General features: G+C 35.3%; 1 protein-coding gene across 3 annotated transcripts in view; it reads left to right on the top strand.

The window, feature by feature from the left end:
- Window positions 1-23,686, top strand: part of Kat6a (lysine acetyltransferase 6A) — a 141,465-nt gene that overhangs the window by 102,992 nt on the left and 14,787 nt on the right. For all 3 annotated transcript variants that reach the window (XM_004855290.4, XM_087217386.1, XM_004855289.4), the window contains 5 exons: window positions 670-788; window positions 13,416-13,531; window positions 19,219-19,360; window positions 20,795-20,956; window positions 22,007-22,100. In XM_004855290.4, the coding sequence (XP_004855347.2) occupies window positions 670-788; window positions 13,416-13,531; window positions 19,219-19,360; window positions 20,795-20,956; window positions 22,007-22,100 (633 nt within the window). The remainder of the gene's footprint in view (window positions 1-669; window positions 789-13,415; window positions 13,532-19,218; window positions 19,361-20,794; window positions 20,957-22,006; window positions 22,101-23,686) is intronic.

Raw genomic sequence — 23,686 nt, 5'->3', positions numbered from 1 at the left:
TTTCTTCTCCTACAACATGAATAACAAACAGCCTGTATGTACAGTTGATTTGAAAAGAACTGTCACTGATTGGTCTTTTCAGCCATACTCATACAAAGAGGAAATGAGGCCATCAGCAATGTCATCTTCAAATGCAAAGGATAATGATCTACATAATCCCCAAATACTCCCTTCACTAACTTTTTTGCCCATTTGAGGAAGAGCCATCATTTAGTGGATGATTATCATAATTTTTCATACTTACCCAGAGGATTATCAACTGTGGTCCTCAGGTTTGTGGAGTTTGTGCTTTAACAGGGCACCCAGAATGTCAGGGAAGTTAGTATTTCCTGGTATCAGTTAAGGTACCTCATACTAAAAGTATCATATTCATTCTATTTAAAAATAAATTTTTTACTCCTTAGACCCTTTGCTTGTTCTGCCTATTAAAATGTCATGTCTTTTAATGATGTTTAAATTTGGTTATGTCTTATTTTAGGAAGCTTTAAGGCAACTCAGGATTTTCACTAAAAGGCAGATAAAATATGTAAAATTCTTTATTGAGTAGTATCTTTCTAGCAGTCAGTTTAATGCTGTTCTCATATAAATAATACGAAGATCATCATATTGGAAGCCCATGTGTACTAAATTAAGGATAGTACAAATAACACAATACCCCTTTATGTGCAGACAATCAAGATGGCTGGGATGGCAAACAAGAAAGTGAGGAGCGGCTTTTTGGGAGCCAGGAAATCATGACTGAGAAAGATATGGAATTATTTCGTGATATCCAAGAACAAGCACTGCAGGTAAAGTTGAATATTCAAGTCAGACAATCAAGTAACTTGTTCATGGATGAAAAAGAATTATTTTTATTATGGGTAAAACAGTAGGAGGAACTTATCCGTTTTATTTTGAAAAGAGAGATGTTTGTGTGTGTATGTAATTCTGCTGGTTAAGGTATTCCTTCCAAACCCAAACTGCTTTGGTTTTGTGGATAAATACATTGTTTTGATTATCAGTATTAAATGTGCCTGTTTTATGTATTTTCTGTCTTATTCTATGAAGGATAATTTGGGATTTGATCAGACAAACAGAAGGCTTCTTTTACAAAATGAAGTAATATATTCATTAATTCAAGAAATACTTTTTAAATGCTCTGTCTTAATCCTTTGTGACACATGGCAAGATGTACATACATAAAACCTGCTTTGTACAAGATGCTGGAGATGCCAAAGTAAATGACAGCATTTCTTCCATCACATCTAGGAGAGACATATAAATACAAATCTCAATATGAAGAGTCCAGTTATGGAGTACATGGTGTTGTAAGGTGACTCTAGGGAAGTCAGAAAAGGATTCATTGTGGGGTCTTAAAGGACATGGAGTAGTTTTATCAGTACAATAGGGAATGGGGTCTCTATAGTCAGAAGGAATAACAGTAAAAATGAACAGACCTGAAGATAGGGGATAACATGAGTAATTGTGGAAATTAGAGTGGTTTAAGATAAAGAGCCTAAGTGTAGAGGATGGTAGAAAATGAGGTTGGGAAAGTTCAGGGAATGGATCATAAAGAGGCTTCTAGATTATGCTCATTTATCTTGTCTCTTCCTTTTTTGACACCAACCAATTTACTACGCTTTGTTTTCTAACTTGAAAGTTAAAATTCATAAGGCTGATGCTAAGGATTTCAGTTGTGTAACTAAAACTGGATTCAGAGACCCATTGGTGAATAAACAATTTATGGCCCTTTACTCTGATCATTGTGTGTATTTCCTTTAAAAAAAAAAAAAAAGGACATTCCTATACATGACCATGGTCCAGTCATCAAGTCAGTAACTTTGCATGAAGTGCCAAGACTTTATTCAAATTGTACTGTTTGAATCACTAATGTTATTTATAGCAGAAGAAAAAAGAGCTTTTCTTGGTCCATTGTCCAGTCCAGGGTCATGTGCTTCATTTTGTTGTCCTGTCTTTGTAGTCTCCTCATCTGGATCAGTTTCACAGTTTTATCTTTCATGACCTTGACAGTGTTGAAGCATTATGTATATATATTTCACGGCATGTCTATCACATGGAGCTTGTTTTATGATTTATCATGATTTTACAATGCCATAGAGGTGTTTCTCCCTGCATCCTGTCAGGAGACATGGAAAATCTCTGTCTTACTGTAGTGATGTAGACTTTATTCATGTGCTTAAGAAGGTGGTATTCTATGTGTTTTCTCTAAAACGATTATTTTCTATAATTATGGTAACATACTTTGAGACCATGAATGCATTCTGTTTTTCATCAAATTTTTTTACCCATTAGATTTAGCATCTAGTAGTTTTTGCCTGACACCTTGACTTTGCCTGAAACATGATTTTCTAATTCTACCATTTCTTTTATGTTTATTAATTGGTATTATAGAAGGAGAAGCATTTTCTCCTTCCCATTTATTCATTCCTTTTGTTTAGATTCAGATTATTCTATTTCCCGTGGTGTATAATTTGTTGCTATTAATATTTATTTTGGTGCTTAAATTGTTTAAGTTTGGATAGAGCTTTTGTCTTTCTGATCTGTCTCATTGTTTTTATTCTGGTCATAGTATGTTGTTCTTGGCCCTTTTCTAGCCTATTTTCTTTTAGTGGAGAATGGGAGTAAATGGTAATTGTGTTAGCTTTCTGTCACTGTGACAGAATGATAAAGTACCTGAGCTGATCAGTTTAAAAAGAAAGATGTATTTTTGCTCACAATTAGAGGTTTCAGTCAAGATGCCTTGGCCATGTTGATTTGTTGCCTGTGACAGGGCAGCATATCATCGCAGAGAGCATGTGGTAGAGGAGGCTGCTCACCAGATGGTGGCAAAGATACAAAGAGAGAAAAGGGCAGGGGTAGGATCCCTATATCCCCTTAAGGAGTATACCCTCAGTAACCTACCTTCTTTCCTTTAGGCTCCACCTTCTGAAGGTTCTGCAACCTTCCAATAGTTCCACAGGCTGCCAACCAAACCTTAAATATGGCCTTTGGAAGACATGGAAGATCCAAACTATAATAGTAATTTTATCTTTGTATTTGCTTAGGCCCAAAGAAGTATCATCTTTCATCTTTTGTTTCTCTTTTTTCCTGTACATTCAGTCTGTCAGCAAATCCTACTGGTAGGTCTTCAGAATCTATCCAGAAAATGATTGCTTCTTACCCCTTTGAAGCCACCATCATCTCTGGTTTGGGCTGTTAGAACAGCTCAGTCTGTTCTTTATCTAAAACCAAATTATTATTTTCAGACTTAGCTTGGATCATGTCACTTCTGTAGTCAAAAAACTTCTTTCAGTGTCTTTCAGTTTTGCTTAGAAATTTTAAAACCCAGAATCTTTACGCTTCTCTCCAAGGTCCTATATCACTGGCTCTTTCCCTTCCACTACTGTCTTTGTTTACTCTCCTCAGGTCTTAGGCCTCCTCCTCTTCTCCACACATGTGAGTGCCTGTCTGCCAAGGGGCCTTTGCACTTGCTGCTCCCTCTGTCCAGATCCCTCTTGATGTACTTTAGGTGCCTTGTTGGCTCCCACCTGCTCCCTTTGGGTCTCTGACCATGTGTCATGTTATCAGAGAGACTTCCCTGACTCCCAGACTAAGACAGCATATGTTTATCCTCATTGTGTCACTCTGTCCCCTTACCTGCTTGCTCTTCCTACATAATACAGTACTTAACCACCTCTTAAATTTAAATATTTATTTCTAGAATGTAAGTACATTGAGAATAGAAACTTTCTCTTTGGTGACTGTTGTATACTGAGTACAGTGGTACCTCAGTTCATAAACTCGATTCTTTTCATGATTCCAGTTGCAAACTGAATTGGATGAGAACCAAATCAAATTCAGTGGTTAGGCTCAATGTTGACCTTGTAGGAAAATCTGATTCAGTTCTTTACAGTTTGGTGGAGAGAATTGACTGTGTGAACCAAGGTACCACTGTAGTTGGCTTATTAAATAGATATTGGAATGAAATTTTCTGCTGGGAGAGATCGGGCAGGAGTGGAAATAATATGGAGAGAAAGACTAGGGAGAATTAAAAGGGGGCACTAAGCCTCGCTGAAGACCACAGAGACAGTGTAAATTTAAATTCATGCTTTTCATAATATGGCTAGTTGTATGTTTCTTCCAGGATTTTTATTAAGTTCCTGGTGTGACACATGTATCAAGCATCAAGGGAATAAACGGCTGAATGTTAGAAGTCTAATTCATCCTGATTTAAACTGACAGTACACTAAAATTCTGATGGTAGTGATGTTTCTCTGTTAGATTCATTTAATACTGATATTCTTGACTTGGTACTAAATCTGTAAAGGAAGACCAAAGACTGCTTCATGAAGCTCTCACTCATAAGCAACATGTACAGTAAGCAGTCATAAAAATAAAACTAATTTCTAACTGAATGCAATGAGATTATAATGGACCTTTTGATCTAGATTATTGAGGGGCTAGGTTGGAGGATGTGTGAGAAAGGAAGACTTTTGGGGGGAGTCATTACACAGAGATCTAAAAGATGAATAGAAAGTCAACAAGGCAAAGAGCTAGGGAGAAGAATGAGAGAGGGAAAGATTTTTCAAGCAGGCAGTGGGGAACCTCTCTGGCCTCAGCTACTTGGGGGGCTGGGATAGGAGGATCCCTTGAACCCAGGAGTTCAAGGCCAGTCAAGGCCATATGCATGACCTCCATTCTGAGGGGTGGGTGTTTATGGCCATTGTATGAAGAATGGATTGGAATTAAGAAGTGCAATCAGGGAAGTCATTCTGCAGAGATTGCATGAAAAAGTAGTAGCTTGGACTAGAGAGATGGTGGTAGAAATGGGAGGAAAGTAGATGGATTTAGAATATATTTTGGAGATGAAATCAGCAGGACTTGGTGATAGATTTGATGTGGGTTTGGTTTTGTTTTGTGTTGTTTTTTGGGGAAGGGAATAAGAAGTTATAATTGATGAGCCCTAGGTTCTCTGGTTTAATGTAATACTTAAAGTGGTTTGAAGTCAGATGGGAAAGTTAGTAGTGATTAGAGTATGTATTATTTTTGAGAGCAGAGATTTGAGTTAGTATAAGCTGCTTCAACCTATGCTTGCTTGTTTATTTATTTATTCATTCATTTATTCATTTATGCATGCTGGGGATCAAACCCAGGCCAAGTTCTCTACCACTGAGCAACACTCACAGTCCTTTGTTTTAAATATTTTACTTTACAAGAAGATTTTACTTTGGGGTCTGAGGCAGTGTTAAGAGCAACACCAGCAAGGAACAAATGATAAAGGATTTAATGTTGGAATCCATCCAGCCAGCCAGCCATCCAACAAAACCATTATTTATTGAGTACATATCATGTTGTAGAAACTGTGTTAGGTGTAGGAGCTATAAGGAAGGTATAATTTTATTCTCATAGTTTCTAGTAGGAAACAACTCAAAAAAGCAAATTTAACATGTACTCATACTGATTATCTTAAGTAATTAAACCTTACGGAACATTGTCTGAGTAAAGAATTATTGAAATGTTTAACAAGATTTCTTTCAAAAACAGTCATCCATTTATTGACTTAAGCATTTTTTAAATGATTATAGGTCATAGGGGAAGCAGGGATGTAGTTCACTTGGTACTGTGCTCCATGATTATCTATAATGTGTACTTCCATAAAAAATAGCCTCTCTGAAAAGAAAAATGAAAGTATAAAATACTAGCAGTGTAGGTTTTTGTTCTAGAATTTTATTTCAGTTATGATCTTATGAGCTTGGAGGAAATGATTTTAAAATTTTAATATATTTTTTAATTGACACAATATACATACATGGGGTACCATGTAATACCCCAATATACATGGTGTACAGTTGACACAATATATATACTTGGGGTACAATGTAATATTTCAATACAGGATTATACAGTTTGTAATGATCAAACCAGAGTAGTTCGTATGTCCATCGCCTGAAACATCACTTTTTGTGTTGAGAGACCATTTTGAATCCTCTCTCTTTCTAGCTGTTTTGAAATATACAATAAATTGTTAACTATAATCACCCTACAGTGCTATGGAACACTAGAACTTACTTCTCCTAACTGTATTTGTGTACCTAATAACCAGCCTCTATCCTGTTCCTCATTCCCTTCCTTTGGTAGCCACTATTTTACTCTTTACTTCTATGAGATCAATTTATTTAGCTTCCATAACTGAGTAAGAAAATATGGTATTTATATTTCTGTGTTTGGCTTTCTTCACTTAATACAGTGCCCCCCAGGCTCATTCACACTGCCACAAATGACAGTTATTTTATTTTTTCTTGGCTAAGTAATATTCCATTGTGTATATGTACCACATTTTCAATATCATTCGCTGATGGATACTTGGGTTGATCTGTATCTTGGCTACTGCAGACAGTGCTGCATTAAACATGGGAGTGCACATATCTCTTTGAATACTGATTTCCTTTGGCTGTGTATGTCTGATGTGGGATTGCTGAAGCATATGGTAGTTCTGTTTTTAGAAAAGAATTTTTATACTGTTTCCTATAATGTTTGTACTAATATATATTCTACCAACATTGTATGAGAGTTCTGTATCCGTGCCAGCATTTGTTATTTTTGTCTTCGTGTGTGTGTGTATGTGTCTTTTTAGTAATAGCTATTCAGACTAGGGGAGAGATGGTATCTCATGGTTTTTATTTGCATTTCTTTGATGATCAGTGATGTTGAGCATCTTTTTATATACTTGACCATTTGTGTATCTCTTAAGGAATGTCTGTTCAGATCATTTCCCCCTTTTTTATAATTTTGGGTTTTTTGCTTTTGGGTTATTCGAGTTCCTTATATGCTTTGGATTTTATTCCCTTCTTGAATGAATAATTTACAGATATTTTGTCTCATTCTGTAGGTTATCTCTTCATTTTGTTGGTTGTTTCATGTGCAGAAGCTTTTTAGTTTAATATAATCATACTTCTCTATTTTTGCTTTTATCTCCTTTTGTTTTTAAAATTTTATCCAGAAATATTTTTGCTTATACTAATATCTTAAAGTGTTTCCTTTGTCTTCTAGCAGTTTTGGGTATTATATTTAAGTCTTAGATGTATTTTTTTGAGTTAATTTTTATATATGGTTAGAGATAAGGGTCCAGTTTCATTCTTCTGTGTATGGTGCACCAGTTTTCCCAGCACCATTTATTGAAGAATAGTATGTGAGGAACATCTTTGGCATTTTGATAAGGATTTCATTGAATTTGTAGATTGTTTTGGGCAGTACATTCAGGAAATGGTTTTTTCTTTAAAAATTTATCAGCAGAAAGAAGCATTTTTGTTTATCTCATTCCCCTGGAGCATGACAGCCTTACTGAAATATTTTTTTACATATACTATCACCAAAAAATACGTTATATTTCAATACCAATTTTAGTGTTTTCTGATATTGAAGGATTCCATTGATTTTTTTAGGTATGAAGTGGAAAAAATGTTTCCAGAAGGAAGGAAAGACCAGCTGTTCAAGCCTGTAAATAGGTTGAGTAAACAGAGGTCTCAACATTGACCATCAGATATAGCGACATACAGGTGATCTTGAGAAAGTTTCCATGAAAGGCAAGTGAAAAGTTAGTTGGGGTTAGGCTCAGGAAAGAATAGAGTAAGAGAAATTGGTTGTGACTGTAAAATACAGCTAGTCATTGGAGGTGTTTTGCAATGAAGGAGAGCAGGGAAAGAAGAGTGTACTTGTCTTTTTGAGGGTTTTTTTTGGGGGGGGCTACTGGGGATTGAACTCCGGTCCTTGCGCTTGCACAGCAGGTGGCATAACCACTGAGCTAAATCCCCAGCCCACTTGTCTTTTTAAATATGGAATGAATAACCTGTTTCTCTGCAGTGAGATGACCTAGTAGGGAAACCTAATGACACAAAAGGAAGGAGGGACTTGTTGGAGTGATGTCTTTGAGTAAGAGAGGATGCAGTCTAATGCACAAGTGGAGACATTGACCTCAGGAGCACAGACAGATTTACCTGTGGAATTAGAAAAAGGCACACGGGCATAGAGGTTTAGGCATACACATGTGGCCAAGGAAAGTTGTGAAAGCTCACTTCCAGGTTTTTAGTCCAGTAGCAAGCAAAAGCTTTGGCTGAAAGTACAGAATGTATCATGAGGAGACATGAGAAAGTATGAAATTATGTCTCAGAATAAGTAAATGTATCGGGAAAGCATTAAGGGCCTATTAGAGGTTAGTAATTATGAATTATACATTGAGACTAGTTAGCATGATTCTGTTTTTCTCCAACCATGTTGAAACTTTGAGGGTGACAACTTACATTATGTAGAGAATTGAATTTAGTAAAGATTGAATTTTGTTGTTGAATCAGAAAAGATAATAAAGGGTATATGCAAAGGTGGGACTTAAGGGAAGACCTTAGAGCTGAGTAGAGAGAAAAGATAGCATGAGAGTGAAAGGCTGATAGGATCACTGAATTATAGGTCTTACAAAGGGAAAAGATCAGTGGGCTGAGGACAGGATTCTAGGTTTTATTAGTATTTAAGGGTAAAAGAACTAACCAAGACGTTTAAATATAGAACAAAAGGCTTGGAAAGTACTGTAGTTCATAGTCTCATGAGCTTTTATGGCTTAGTTGGGTATCACTCTTTAGATAGGGCCCAATTCTTTATCTGCAACTGAAAACCAAGGAGTATTGAAAACCTAAAAAAAAAAATTACTGTGGTAAAATACATACGTCATAAAATTTACCTTTTTAACCCTTTTTAAGAGTGTAGTTCAGTAGTATTAGATATACTCACATTGTTGTACACCTATTACTACTGTCTGGGTTTTTTTGTTGTTGTTGTTGTTGTTGTTACCAGGAATCAAACTCAGGGCCTCATGCTTGCCAGGTAGGCACTGGATTGCTGAGCTACATCCCCAGCTTGCCACCATCTATTTCCAGGTCCGTTTCATCTTTATCTGGCACAGCTGATATTCTGTAGCCATCAGCAACTCCTCTATTTTCTATCTGTATTAATTTTACTACGCAAGTACCTTATATAAGTGGACAATGTTTGTCCTTTTATATCCAACTTATTTCACTTAGTATATTGCCTTCAAGATTTGTCCATATTTTGACATATATGCTAAGGCTGAGAAATATTCCATTGTATTATTATACACCACATTTTGTTTATCCGTTTATCTGTTAATGGACACTTGGGTTGTTTCCATCTTTTATTCACTATTGTGAATAGTACTACTAGGAACATTCGTGTACAAATACCTGTTTGAGCATTCTTTCTGGGGTTTTTTTGGTACTGGGGATCGAACTCGGGTCCTTGCGCTTGCGCAGCAGGCGGCAAAACCACTGAGCTAAATCCCTGGCCCTTTGAGCATTCTTTTTAATTTTTTTTTTTTTTTTTTGGTACCGGGGATCGAACTCAGGACCTTGTGCTTGAGAGGCAGGCAGCAGAACCACTGAGCTAAAACCCCGGCCCTTCTTTTTAATCTTTTGAGGAACTGCCATTCTGTTTTCCACAGCAGCTGCATCATTTTACTTGCTGTGAGACAGGGTTCTAACTTCTTCACACCCACATCCGCATTTGTTATTTTGTGATATTTCATTTTTTGAAATAATAACCATACCAATGAGTATAAGGCTGTATTATTGTGGTTTGATTTGGATTTCTCTAATGATTAATGATGTTGAGCATATTTTCATGTACTTATAATCTATCCTTATATTTTTAGAGAATGAAATGAAAATTTTACAATTCATTGTACAGTAAATCTCACTTTACCTAAACTCTGTTGTTGGCAAAACATGATCTGAACTAATGTGAGTCTGTTTATATTCTAGTTAGTATTCTAGTTAATGTGAATTTTTCATTTCCTTGGCTTACAAACGAGTTCTGTCCTGGGAGAGGACGTTCATAAGTTGAGTTTGTTCTTAAGTCTGACAAAATGAGTCTTATACACCTTTAACACAAATATACAAAGTAAAGCATTGAAAAAACCACACAAAAATACTGTAAATAAACTATTTTTACATTTACAGTTGTCTTAAAGTGGTAAGATAGACACGTGAACTACTTCTATGATTTGCTCACATCTATGAATGTTCATAAGGTGAAGTCCATTCTTATATGAAGGGTCCCAATTCAAATGTTCATAAGTTGGGACTTACTATATTTTGTTAAAGAAATATTAATTTGTCTGATTATGGTATGTTGCCCCAAATCCTAATGGGAGACTTGTCATTTAATATATCTGTATATAATGTAACACTTTTCTAAAATCATAAAAACTCAGATTTTTAGGATATCCTAAGGGTTTTTGAATAAGAGGTGGTAGACTGATAGCTGCTGCTTCTTTTTTATTTTTAACTTAAAGTTCTGATTTTGGAAAAAACATACAAAATTTTGGAATTCAAAATATTTATTAGTTGAGGCCACCTATACTTGTGTCTCACATCTACCCAGTTTTTTCTTTTTTGTATTTATGCTTCATGATAGCTGTTCCTACCTTTTAACCTCTCTGCGTGTTATTTTTTCATCTGAAAGGCAGGCATATTTTTCCTTACTTTGAGGGATGGATTGTGGGGATTAAATGAGACAACAGCGGGAAAAGGTTCAGAATCTGGCACAAATATGTTCCATGAATGCTGACTCTCTATTCCTTAAGTTCATGCTCTCCACCATTTTGGAGTCTGTGAACTGATTGTTCTACACTTCTTTCATCATGTAACTTTTAATCCTGAATGACAAGAATTACTTACTGTAGACTTTATGGGAAAAATGTTCAAATACCAAAAATCGTCTCTTTTCCCCTTATTTCCATCACATATTGATAAGGAGGAATGGAAGACAGAAAGGTCCAAGGGAAGCTGTCAAGTGACAGGAGAAGGTAGCAAGGAGGACAGGGCAGTATCTACATGAATTGTAGTTCTGTTAATTGTACCAGATCCAATGTTGAATACTATAGGAGTGGCTTCTATATATTAGAAATTGGAATTAGGGTCATTTAATGGAATTTGAGTGTTTGAAGATGAATAGTAGTATTTTTTTATAAAGTGCTAGTAATAAAGGTTTCATTTTCTAGAAATAGGCGTATTTAAATTTTCTTTTGTTATAGCCCAATTGCTACTGTATTTAATGCCTCCCATAGTTATCTTAGATTAAAATGTCAATTCTGACCTGGAATGTGTATCATCTTTTCAAGATTTTGGCATATTCAGTTGAGGAGGTCGTCATGGAATGGCAGAATCCTTTTTAAAAGTTTTTTTTTGGGGGGGTACTGGGAATTGAACCTCAGGACCTTGCACTTGTAAGTCAGGTGTGGTGCCACTGAGCTAAATCCCCAGCCCACAAAAGTTTTAAAAATATGTATTTTATATGCTTGATTACATTAGATACCTACCACTTTGCAAAGTTGCACATTTAATGGAAGAGTATTTTGGCTGAAAGTTTAAAATGACCTCACAAAGGTGTCCTCAGAGTAATTTAGATGTAACCGTTTGATGTTGGCAGGCACTTTGTTAATGGGGAGTTAGATGCAGCAGTGACTTTGGCCTTGTGAACAGGGAGTACTTGACTCTAGAGGCTTGCACCACTAGGGAGTTGGGAGTGGTAGAGGGTGCACATGAGCACATGTGCCCAAGTGTTTCACAGCGCAAAGGCCATGATAGGTGTGGGCAGAGGGGAATCAGTCACGAGTCTAGCTGTGTCCAGACTCTCCTAGTTGCAGTGATGTGCAAACAATTATACTGGAACTGGATATCCACTTTCACATCGGGCATCCGCCTGGAGGAGCGCTGGGCAGCTGATGGGAGAGCACTCGGACATCAGGCGGTGGTGTCACGGCAGGTGCATATTTTCAGCTTCCTTGTCTCTGATGTGATATGATCTGTGGCTCAGGAAGTTAGGTTTGGTTTCTGGTGTTTTCCTGTGCTGCTGCTATTATTGTGAGCCATGAAGATAGATGAAATAATCTTACTTGATTCTGGAATATCGTTTAAAAACCAGACTTTTAAAAACCTTTTTATGATACTCAGTTTGGTTTTTGAGAAATGAAAGAAATTTTATTTTAACTTCATTTTGTGTACTACTATATTATTTTTATCTTTGGAGGAGTCCCACTCCTTGCTGGTGTTTACAGTGCAGTTTATCCAACTAAAAGAAGATGGTTGTCTTTTGTTTTGAGGTATCTGAGGAAGAGCTCAAGGTTTCACTTGGCTATCTTCCAGCATGAAACCTGAAATTAATCCCTTGGCCTTTTATAGAAGGGAATGGTTAGAGAGACCAGGGAGCGTTCTCAAATGAGTTGTGGTGACAAAAGGCTTCTTTCTTATAAGTGAATTTATGTCAAACCAATGAATAAGGATTTTTTTCAGTTTTGTTATATGTATGTGTGTCTGTGTACTCCAAGAAACACATCATAATCTCAGTGATCTTTAAAGCATAATGCTGAAGGATAATTTTGATTGTTCTATTGATGAAGAGATATTAATACTTGTACTACTTGATAGGCTAAATTCTAGCTTTCCCTTTTTCTTAAGTAAATACAAAGTATCTGTGGTAAACACATACATGATGAATCTGTTAGTTTAGGTGCGGAGCAAATCAAATTGCTCTTGAATTTAAGGTTTTAAAACCTGAACTTTGTTATCTTTAGCAATAGCCTATATTTAAATTACTAGTAGAAGTCAAGTCATAAAGTCTTTAAAGGTCATTTGCGTTATTGTTCAGATAATTGCAGGAATGAGGGAGGCATATACTCTTTTCATTGTAAACAGAAGGTAAAGAAAAGGAATGGCCTGTACACTATAAATTTCCTCTCTTTTGACATTAGCTGCATTTGGTTCTAAGACAGACAGAAAGACACAGATGACTTTGTAATGTACAGGCTATTCCTTTCTTTTGTCAGATCTTTACAGAGTTACTAATAAAGGGAATTTTAGTACAGCGTGAACTAGAGACTCTGTTGATACTTGGTTATATTGTTTTTTTGTATTCTTACATACTTACTGGCCCTAATCAAAAAATCATTCTTTTTTATATGTGCTTACCAATTGAGTAAGGTGTTTCCATTGTTATAAGCGGAGGCAAATAAGTGACAGCCTCCCTTCTTTATCTCATATCCTTAATGCCAGCAGTTTCTTTTTAATAAGTCATTAAGGGAAGAAGTTTAGTTAAGGAAAGCATTCACAGTTTTGTTAAACATAAAAAATGCAATGATACCAACTGCGTTGGGTTCTAAGAGATATTTTGGCATTTTTATTCTTTATTTGGATGCTCTATTTAAAGAATAATGCAGCTTATTTGAAAACTTTTTATCTTTTTCCTCACCCCTTTCTGCCCATGGAATCCTGAGAAGACATTTATTTAGATTCCTCTCTTTCCTCTCTTTTCTTGTTGTTATGTGAGTGTATCTAACTTAGCTAACTTTTGTAATGTATTTCTTGACTGCACAGAAAGTTGGAGTGACTGGTCCCCCTGATCCACAAGTTCGTTGTCCTTCTATCATTGAGTTTGGAAAGTATGAAATTCACACCTGGTACTCCTCTCCATATCCTCAAGAATATTCAAGGTATGGTTTGTTTTTATGTTGGTTTTTTGTTTTTGTTTTTTTTTTGGTACCGAGGATCAAACTCAGGACCTTGCACGTGCGAGCCAGGTGGCAGAACCACTGAGCTAAATCCCTGGCCCCTCAAGGTAATGTTTTGCAGATCCTTTACTTTGTTTTTAGTTTTATAGGGCTCTAGAACCAGGAGGGGTCTGAAGATGTTTTAATCCAGTTCGTCTTTTTACATTTGAGGAAACCAGGCTCAGGCTCTTTTAAATATCCACAGTAGCATGCTGTGGCAGCCAGTTAGTCCAAGCAGGCTTTATGTTTTTTTTCTGTGAACCTGTCTAAAAGTCTTTTATCCAAGTTTTTTTTTTTTCAGTACCGGGGATCAAACTCAGGATCTTGTGCTTGCAAGGCAGGTGGCAGAACCACTGAGCTAAATTCCCAGCCCTAAAATTATTTTAAAATTAGAAACCAAAAACCTTACACATGGTCAGGGCAAAAGAGGAATGTGTTCTCTTTAAGAGAAATTTGCTTTTACTCTTTACACTAAAGATTTTTTAAGGCTCATAAATAGCTACAATAAATACAAAGTTTCACCTCCATAGCCTTTGATCTAAATTTAACAAATTTAGTGGACAGTGTATATAGGAATTATTGGACAAATAGGATACTATAGTTTTATATATAAATAGCTTGGGTTTCCAGCTATAAAAACTGATCATGTTTCATCCAACTTTTTGTGATGAGGCTGCTTGTATAGTGGAGCCAAACTGGTTTTGTGACTTGGCTCTGACGTTTATAAGCAGTGTAACCTTCAAAGCTACTCTGCTACTCTGTACCTCCATTTCCTCATCTGTAAAGTGGGGATACTAATAGTACTTGCCTCATAGGGCTATTATGAGCATTAAATGAGTTAAAACATGTAAATCAGAAAATGGTAAGTGCTCAATAATATTAGTTGTATTTCTTTTAGTGTTGAAATTAAAAGAGATCATGTAAGATAATAAACAAGTTAAACACTAGTTTATCATTTGAATAGCAGTCATATTAATGCTTTCTAATCTGTGAGCTACTTATGCCCATTTCCTATTTTAGCAAGTGTTGTAAGGAATAATAAAGTATGATTCTCTGTGCATTAAATGTGTGTTCAAAATATTTGCATAACTTTTTACCTGTCTAATAATATTGCCTGTCTGAAATATTAGTAAAATTAATTGTTACATTTATTTAGTTATTTCCAAGAAGCTGAGAATATGCCAGTGTAGTTTTGTTTTGTAGGTTTTTGTTTTGTTTTGTGTGTGTGTGAGAGAGGATTCTCTGTGTAGTTCAGTCTGGCCTTGAACTCACTGTGCAGTCCAGGCTGGCCTCAGACTGATGGCAATCTTCCTGACTTAGACTACCAAGTGCTCAGATTACAGACATGCACAACCATGCCCAGTGCCAGTGTAGTTTTTAAAAGGACCTTCTACTGGAAGTCAGCATCTTGGCCTGGGGATTTAGCTCAGTGGAACCGCGCTTGCCTTGCAAGCGGAGGGTCCTGAGTTCGATCTGCAGTACCCAAAAAACAACAACAAAAAAAGTCAGCATCTTTTCTTTCCCTATAATGTAATAACTTTCAGATATACTTTCCAAGTATGTAGCAGAAGTAAAAAAGTAGGAGCAAGAATGCTATTATAGACCCTGACCTCAGTGAAGACATCACAACTACCAAAAGAAGAGGCAAAAACAAAGCTCCAGAAAACTGACACACAGGCTCACAAAACAATTTTGAGAACATTTACAATTGGTCAGTTAGTCCTAAACTAAGCGATAAATGTGGTGTCACCTTTAAGGCAGTACTCTATATCACAGAATAACAACAATTAATCTGAGTTTGTTAAGAAGGATGGATGGGTAAAATAAGTCAAGAAATCCTTCAACTACCTGCAGAACTCTGACATTCAAGGTAACTCATTCCTCTGGAGTTGAGATAACCTCTTAGGATCAGGAAGAAATACACTGAAGAATTCATTCAACAGGTTTAAGTGAGCTTTATTTATTTATTTATTTTGGTACCAGGGATCGAACTCGGGTCCTTGCGCTTGCGCAGCAGGCGGCAAAACCACTGAGCTAAATCCCCGGCCCTTTTGTTCTCTTCTTGACTTGATCTGTTTTGTAGCTTATGATGTTGTTACTAGAATCAGGTTTGACATCCCAATTACTGAAGAAGAAACAAAATAGAATCCCTAATGGCTTTTGGCTACTAGATAATGAACTAAAATAGACAAAAGGAGAATTTTTAAAAATCATAAATAATAGCAGCTATAATTATCACTCACTGAACTTGGTACTTGGCTCCAAGCATCTTAGAAATAATTTTGTGAGGTAGATATATCTATCTTTATTTTACAGACCCGAGCCAGCAAATGTGTGTTCAAGACACAATAGTTTGTGAATGGCAGAACTAAGATTTACGCCCACTTCCCCAGAACACACAGCCATAGCATTTAACCACTGTGCTTGTGCTGTTCCTTACAGCATGTGGTTCTAGATTGAGCTGACTTGGTCTGTGCCTTGGTCTTTAAGTAATATTTGATGGAATTTTTATATCAAATTTACTACAATTTGACCCATTGTAACGGCCACACAAATTGCTACTATCTTGGGTCATGTTTAAAAGTCAGAGGTATGGTAGGAACTCTTAGGGAAAATATTTGCGTCATTCTAGAAGTAAGGAAATTACACATAGCTGTACTCTATGCCTGATTTCACAAACTGGAATGTCAGCATATTGGCAGACTTGAGAACAAACTTCAAGTATGGAGGCTGTACCCCATGATGCAGCTAATGAAGTGAACTCAAGACCTAGATGCATCAGGAAGATCACAAAAGCAGCCCCAAGGAGAATCCTTTAGGGCTGGGAGTTTAATCTCCATAACTACATTTCCCTTCATGTAATGTTCTTTCTATATTTTTTTTCAGTGAGAGAACTGCAGCTATTTTTACTTTACTAAAAGAAACATTTTTCCAGGTTATTTTTTTTGGAGTAACAGTGTCATCCTAGTGGGCTTGGTTCTAATAAAGTCAGTGAATTTTAAAATGTTTACAGCAAGAAATAGATTGGGATAAAGTTGATCATAATGCTTATTTTTACTTTTTTATTTTTCATACAATAAGGTTGGTTCACTAAAGATTTTTTTATTGTTAGTAAAATGTTCTAAGACAATGGCATAGACTCATAATTTACTAGATACGACTTGGCAGTAAGTTTCTCAGAGATTTCACTTGTAATATTTTCTTGAGCAACTTAGTTATTGCTAGAACTTTAAAAAAATTTTGGCCTTTTCTCACAGACCATACACAATAAATTATTGTGCTTTCTTTTTTAAAAAAATGTTTCTAAACAGAAGTGTTTATTGAATATTTATTATTTTAATTGACAAAATTATATTTATCATTAACAACATGAAAAGTTAGCCTTTATTTTTAACTTGGAAAGCTTAAGTGATCTGTCAGTAGTTTTACCTGTTATTTTTCCTTCTGAATAGCTTAAAAAGCACAGGATTATGTTTAGGTTTCTCAGACTCACATTTTAGGAAATTTATGCTTTTTTTTTTTGTCCTGGGGATCAAACTCAGGACTTCACACTTGCCAGCCAGGCACTTGTGCCTCTGAGCTATATCCCTGTCCCGGAAATTTATAGTTATAGCATTTAGCCCTCAAAGTGAATCTTTGCTCAAGTAGTGCTACTCATGTGTCTTCATATTGTGACAGTTTAAAATTGCTTATTGAGAACTTAGCACAAGTAAATAAAAGTAAGTGGTAGAAAGTTAAGTAGGAGGATGCCATTCTTTTACTTTCCTTTTAAGAAGAAATTACTCAAATTCCATTTATTCAGGAAGACAGGTGGCAGTTATAAGGCACTTTAAGACTTAATACAATTAATTCCCACATTAGATGACAGAATGTATAATTTTAGGATTGTAAAATGGAAATTTTAGGATTTATAGGCTTGGTGTTAAAGAAGGAAAAAGCTATTTATCTTACTGTCATTCCTCCTCTCAATGGTGGGGTTTGAGGCAGTATACAAAGGATATAAGTAAAATTGTCTAGGATACATTTCTTTTCCATGCTCTTGGCTCCTGCTTCTTGTTTTTATGTCAGTCACTTGTTTCACTCAATACTTTATTTTGGAATGGTTTTTGTAGTAATGATATGCTCTTAGGTTATTCTGGTATAGCTAATACTAGAGATTTTGGAAAACTAGACATAACAGGACTGATGTTCCATAAATACCTTGGGAAAGGCTTTAGTAGAATGTTAGGTGTTTGCAGATAAATTGAAATAGTGCTTCAAAAGCTGTCTTCAGAATGGGAACTTGAAAATGTAGTTGTGTTCACACTTTAATAAATTAAATATTTTTGTGTATATTAATTTATTTAGCAAGTATTTTTAATTCTAGGGTAATTTTTTAATTATTACTGTCTAGGAGGATCACAGCGAGTTCAAAGCAAGCCTGGGCTACATAGTGAGTTCAAGGCCAGTGTTAAGTACATAGTGAGACCTGTCTAAAAAAAAAAAGATTATCACTGTCTAAACTGATAGCAACTAAATTAATAAAGTTTCTGAAATTTTCTTCCATCTCAGTACTTATATGAGACAAGACACAGTACTTTGTTTGAATTACATATGTCATTTTACCATCCAGTAAACATATAGTTTGAATGATGGTATCAGATCTCAGATTATCAAGACAGTACCAGTTCTGGATACAAGTCAAGATACAGAAAAGCTGGCTTTCTTATAACAGAAGAGCCTTGCTGTATTAAGAATTCAGACTAAGGGCCGGGGATTTAGCTCAGTGGCGCTGCACCTGCCTTGCAAGCACGAGGTCCTAAGTTCGATCCATGGTACCAAAAAAAATAAAATAAAATAAAAAAGAATTCAGACTAAAATATATGTGAAAGCCACTAATTTTTAATTTAGGTTATGTTCCTTCCATTATCTTATGAACTGATCTAATCACTTAATTTTATTGCCAAGCTCCTCATAAAAGGGATATTACTGTATAAAGATGAAGTTCTGTTAAACTATTACTGAAACAGACAATTGAATAAATATACATTAACAATGAGAACATCTGAAAGAATAATTTGAGCCTATATTTCACTTGTTGAATAATAGACTGTTTACTCAATAGTAGTCTGTTTTGAAAATATACAGTACATGTCCATTTTTCTGAGCACTGTATATACACCTGATACACCTAGTGAGGGGTCTGACATATGTTAAGTATTCAAGAGATATTTATTTCTCCAAATTAATGGATGAATGATGAAATAAACAAGAAAGAATCTATAGCTCAGCAAAATCATCAACTTATTTGTGTTAGGAAGGTAAACTTGATTCTGCCTTTTACAGATTATCAAGGGGGTAAGAATGTGAGATTTTCATATCTGTCAATCAAGTAATTTCAATTTAAAATTAGCCTAACAGAAAGTAAACTGAACTGGTTGTCTTGATTTCTCTCATCCTTTCCCCCTATTGTTGATTAATTGGTGACTGCTAAGTTAATTTTTTTTTCTTTCATTCATTGATTAATGGACACACTAATATAGTCCCTACCTTTATAACTTGGGTAATGAAAGACAGACGGAAAAGAAAGAATTGTAAACATTTGAAGATCTATAAAATATAAAGCCCTTTTTAAAAATTATTATTTACAGGCTGCCTAAATTGTATCTTTGTGAGTTTTGTCTAAAATATATGAAAAGTAGAACTATTCTACAGCAACACATGAAGAAATGTGGTTGGTTCCATCCTCCTGCCAATGAGATTTACCGAAAGAATAATATTTCTGTCTTTGAGGTAAGGTGAATGTTTAGTATGTGTCTTCCTATTCATTTCAACAACAGTACCAACTGTGCTGTGTGTAGCTGTGCAACATAATTTTTTGGGAAATGTTTTACTTTTAGTTACATAAGACGCTGATTCAGGCCAGCCCAAATGGTACCCAGTTCACCAGCTTGGCTTTAGAATAGATTACTCTGCATTTAATTGAATCTAAGACATAAATTATTATATATCTTACTATTTTTTATGTACCACCAAAGGGGAAAAATACTGCTAATTATAATATCTAAGACTTCATTTGATAAAATGCTAACCAATTTTACATATGTTAAAAGTGTGTCTTTTAGACTCTTTGAAGTATGGCATTTAAATGAAAGGATTTCTGTGACTTACTTAAAAGGAATAGAGATGTATTCCATAATATTAGTAAACCTTAGTATCATGTTGATATGACTTATGTCTGTGGTTCTGTATTGCTATTAATAGTAATGTCTGATTTTTTGATCTTCAGTTCTGAAGTTTCCATGCCAAATATTGAGTATTTCCTATATGCTCAGTCTTGTTAATTAATACAGTGATACAGTTTCAGATTGTCTGGATCTGCTCAATCTCTCTTTCTTGCTTGACTAAGACTTTATTTTAGGTGATCAGTAGAGGAGCTCTTCACCTTGAGAGTAGGGAGATTTCAGGTGTGGTATACAGTACTGTTTCAGAGCATTTAAAAGCAAGTTGCTTCTTGATCATACATTTGTTTGTATTTTAAAAGAAGTTTTATGAAGTATTGTACATTTAGATTGTTGAGTTCAGTTAGCCTGTCTTGAGAACTAATGTGGGTATCCAGCATTTTATAAAAGAGTGAACTCTAGCAACTCAAGAACACAGGAATGTCAAGATCAGCAGTACGTTTGCCAGATTCATAAGAACCTGTGTGGTGTCTCTGAAAGGCAATAGTTAGTACTCCCTTGTATAGGCTTATTTGGAGTATACCTGATTGTGGTAGTCAGACCGTGTTGCTTCAAGCTGCTGCTAGAGATAAGACATCACTTATGTTTTACCTAATGAATGTATTTTAGTAAAGGTTATATTTTTTAAATCTTTTATTGAAAATTAAGTACTTTTGAAAATGAAGCTTGCTTTCAGAAGTATTCCTACAATCTTTTTTATAAAAGCAAAATACAGTTTTAAAATTAGATCACCTTCTCCTTATTTAGCTATTCTTGCTTTGTTGATGTATAGTATCTTATATATTTGATTATCTTAAAATAGCAGGTTCCATGATAGCTGTCATTTTAAAGCAGAGCTTCCAGGTTCTAGTGTGTTCTGATCACTGACATCGTCTCTTGGGCTAGGCTGCAGATACCTAGAGTTGCTTGTAACTGATGGGTATTGTTCTAGAACTAAGGAATATTTTACTGACCACTTCTTCCTGTTTTTTTGTACCCCCTTTAGGTTGATGGGAACGTGAGTACCATTTATTGTCAAAACCTGTGTCTCTTGGCAAAGTTGTTTCTTGACCACAAAACACTCTATTATGACGTGGAACCATTTCTTTTTTATGTACTAACACAGAATGATGTCAAGGGCTGCCACCTTGTTGGCTACTTTTCTAAAGTAAGTATGTCAGCTTAAAATGTTTGAATTCACCTGGAAGTCTGGAGTGGTTTTTGCTGTTTCTCAGTAGGAGGTAGTACAAGTGTCATTTAGCTTTTTAGAAAAGGAAATGGAAAGAACATTCAGAAACTTACCAGCTGTTTAGAAGATGCCTAGTAACGTTTAACAACCTATATTCTCTCAGGAACATGAACTGCTGGGAATACTCAAGAGGGGAAGTTTTAAAAGGACTTCTGGTCCCATGGTGATAATAGATAGATGTGAAATAAACAAAGTCATTACTTCTTAGTTCTTTTCAGTTTAAATCTCTTCCTAATTTGAATTTTTAGGCCTAGAATAAGAGGCCATTTTTATCAAATAATATTTTCTTCTTCCTTCATCTTCCATTCCCTTAGGGGAAAAAAGTTTCTACTCAAACAACATAAAGATACACTTTTATTTTAAGCAAGCCTATAGTAAAACCTTAATTTTTACATAACAGTTCAGTAGCAAGTGCTAGCTTTGTAAGAGTTAAGGACTACTTCACTAGCCAAATAGGATTTAGAATGTTTTGACTAACCTATAAAAAGGTATTTGTTTCTCACATTCAGAACCATTTTGTGTAAAGTTAAGTGTAACAAGTAGGGAGTGAGGTTGCCATATGTAGCAACAAAGCAGGAAATAAACTTTGAAGTAGTTGATGAATTTTCTCCCTCCTAGAGTGCTGCATTGATTCATCATTTTTAGCATGCAGATTATTTGGGTCTCAGATTCTTCTGCTGATCTGAGGTATTGACATACTGATTTTGAGTTGCAGGTGGTGTTGGATGGTGTCATTTTATCTTAAATTTTTACTCCCCCAGGATGGTTGCTTTGTGGATAATGGCAGTGGCTTAACATTGTCTTGTCTTCTCCCACTGGTGTGATTTTTTTTCTTGATTTTTTTTTTTCTATTCCCAGGGGCCTCAGGCTGTGGTTTTAGCTGTTAGTCTTTGTTTCTTAATAATTAGCTTTGCTATCCAGTTTTGCCAGCTTGTTATTTTAAAATTTGCCTTCTGTTTTCTCCACCAGGAAAAGCACTGCCAGCAGAAATACAACGTTTCCTGTATAATGATTCTTCCCCAGTACCAGCGCAAGGGCTATGGCAGGTTCCTCATTGATTTCAGTAAGGGTTATATTAATATATCTTCTCATTATCTCTTCTTGGGAACCTTCTGGATATGTGTATTAAAAAATTTATAGATGGTGTATTGGTTCATAGTATCTCCTGTCATGATTGGACAGGTCCTTAAAACTTAAAACCACAAGTATTTTTCCTTTGGTTGGACATAGTTCTAAATAGCTAATACTGAATACAACTTTGTGTGATCTGCGGCAAATTAATTTGAAGCTGTTTGTTTATAATGGAAATAGATTTTATGCATTTGTACTAACATTGCATAACTACTCAAATAGGTGTTAGAAAAAAAAAGTACAGCACTCGTCCTATTTTTATTAACCCATTAGCTGAGAATATGTGTGCACTTCTCAGTTAACAGTCTCTCCCTAGTGGTTAAAAATGTGCAATACAACTTTTAAAATCCTAAAAAGTGAATGATACAGGAAATAATTTAATCTGAGTTAGAAAGTAAAAGCTACCACTTATAAAGAGGTCATTGTAGAACTTGCATTCTGTTCTACTTACAGGTAAACTTGCTAAAAAGTTAAGTGTATGTGGTAAATTTGATGGTCATGAAACAGTGATTTGAGGGAATATTTTCCCTGTTTTTGCTTTAAAATATTTTAAAGGAATATATACAGAGATATAAACAGAAAGAGTCCACTCTTGAGAAGTTAATTCTCACCTACACAGTTAAACTTGTTTTACTTTGCTTTCAACTACCATATTTTATTGGAAATAGGTGCTACTGGTTATTTTGTACATTTTCTGGGCATTTTTGGATTAGTGATAGGGGATGGAACTCAGACTATTTCCTCTAATATTAATATATTGCTTTGAAATAAGACTCAGGATTGGTGTGTTATAGCACTAAATAGCTCCATTAGGAAAAATATTTTATTTATGGTGATTAGTGATATTTCATTTTATTTATGGTGACTTTGAGGTAGTTATCTGTATGATTACAGTGTTTCATACACCATACATACAGTGTATGTATATACAGTGTTTACTTTTCTTGGTGTAGAATATTTTTCCAGATTACCGTTCTTAGACTGCTTTTAAAATTCCTTGAATGACAAAAGCAACTGTTATTTCTTCTGCCATCTCCATTTTCAATGCTTTTCTCTTGGAACTTCTATGCCCTTTCTTTACCTGTTCTTGAGAGTCATGCACTACAACAGAGTTCAGAATAATACACCATATGCTTACAGTAAAACACTCATCCTGACAGTCTCATTTTCTAAGAATAGAGTGATAAGTAATTGTAAGGAGGCTTTGTTGGTTGAAGTGAGAAATTTTCCCCATTTTGCTCACAGAAGAACTGCAATCTTTCTTTTTTTTTTTTTGGTACCAGGGATCGAACTCAGGTCCTTGTGTTTGTGCAGCAGGCATCGAAACCACTGAGCTAAATCCCCGGCCCTAAGAGCTGCAATCTTAGAATTAGGCAGAAACTGAGGCATTCTTTGTACTGTATATTTCTTAGTTAGGTATAGCAGATGCCATCATATGGTCCAAATAAAACTTGCAAATGTTTTTTTTTCCCTTGAAATTAAAAATATTGTTGCCTTAATCTCATTATTAATGCAGCT

Source organism: Heterocephalus glaber, unplaced genomic scaffold, assembly GCF_053883595.1.
Source record: "Heterocephalus glaber isolate CG9 unplaced genomic scaffold, H.glaber_assembly_v1.0 deba00001461, whole genome shotgun sequence".
NCBI lineage: Eukaryota > Metazoa > Chordata > Mammalia > Rodentia > Bathyergidae > Heterocephalus > Heterocephalus glaber.
This window is presented reverse-complemented; position numbering and strand designations above follow the sequence as displayed.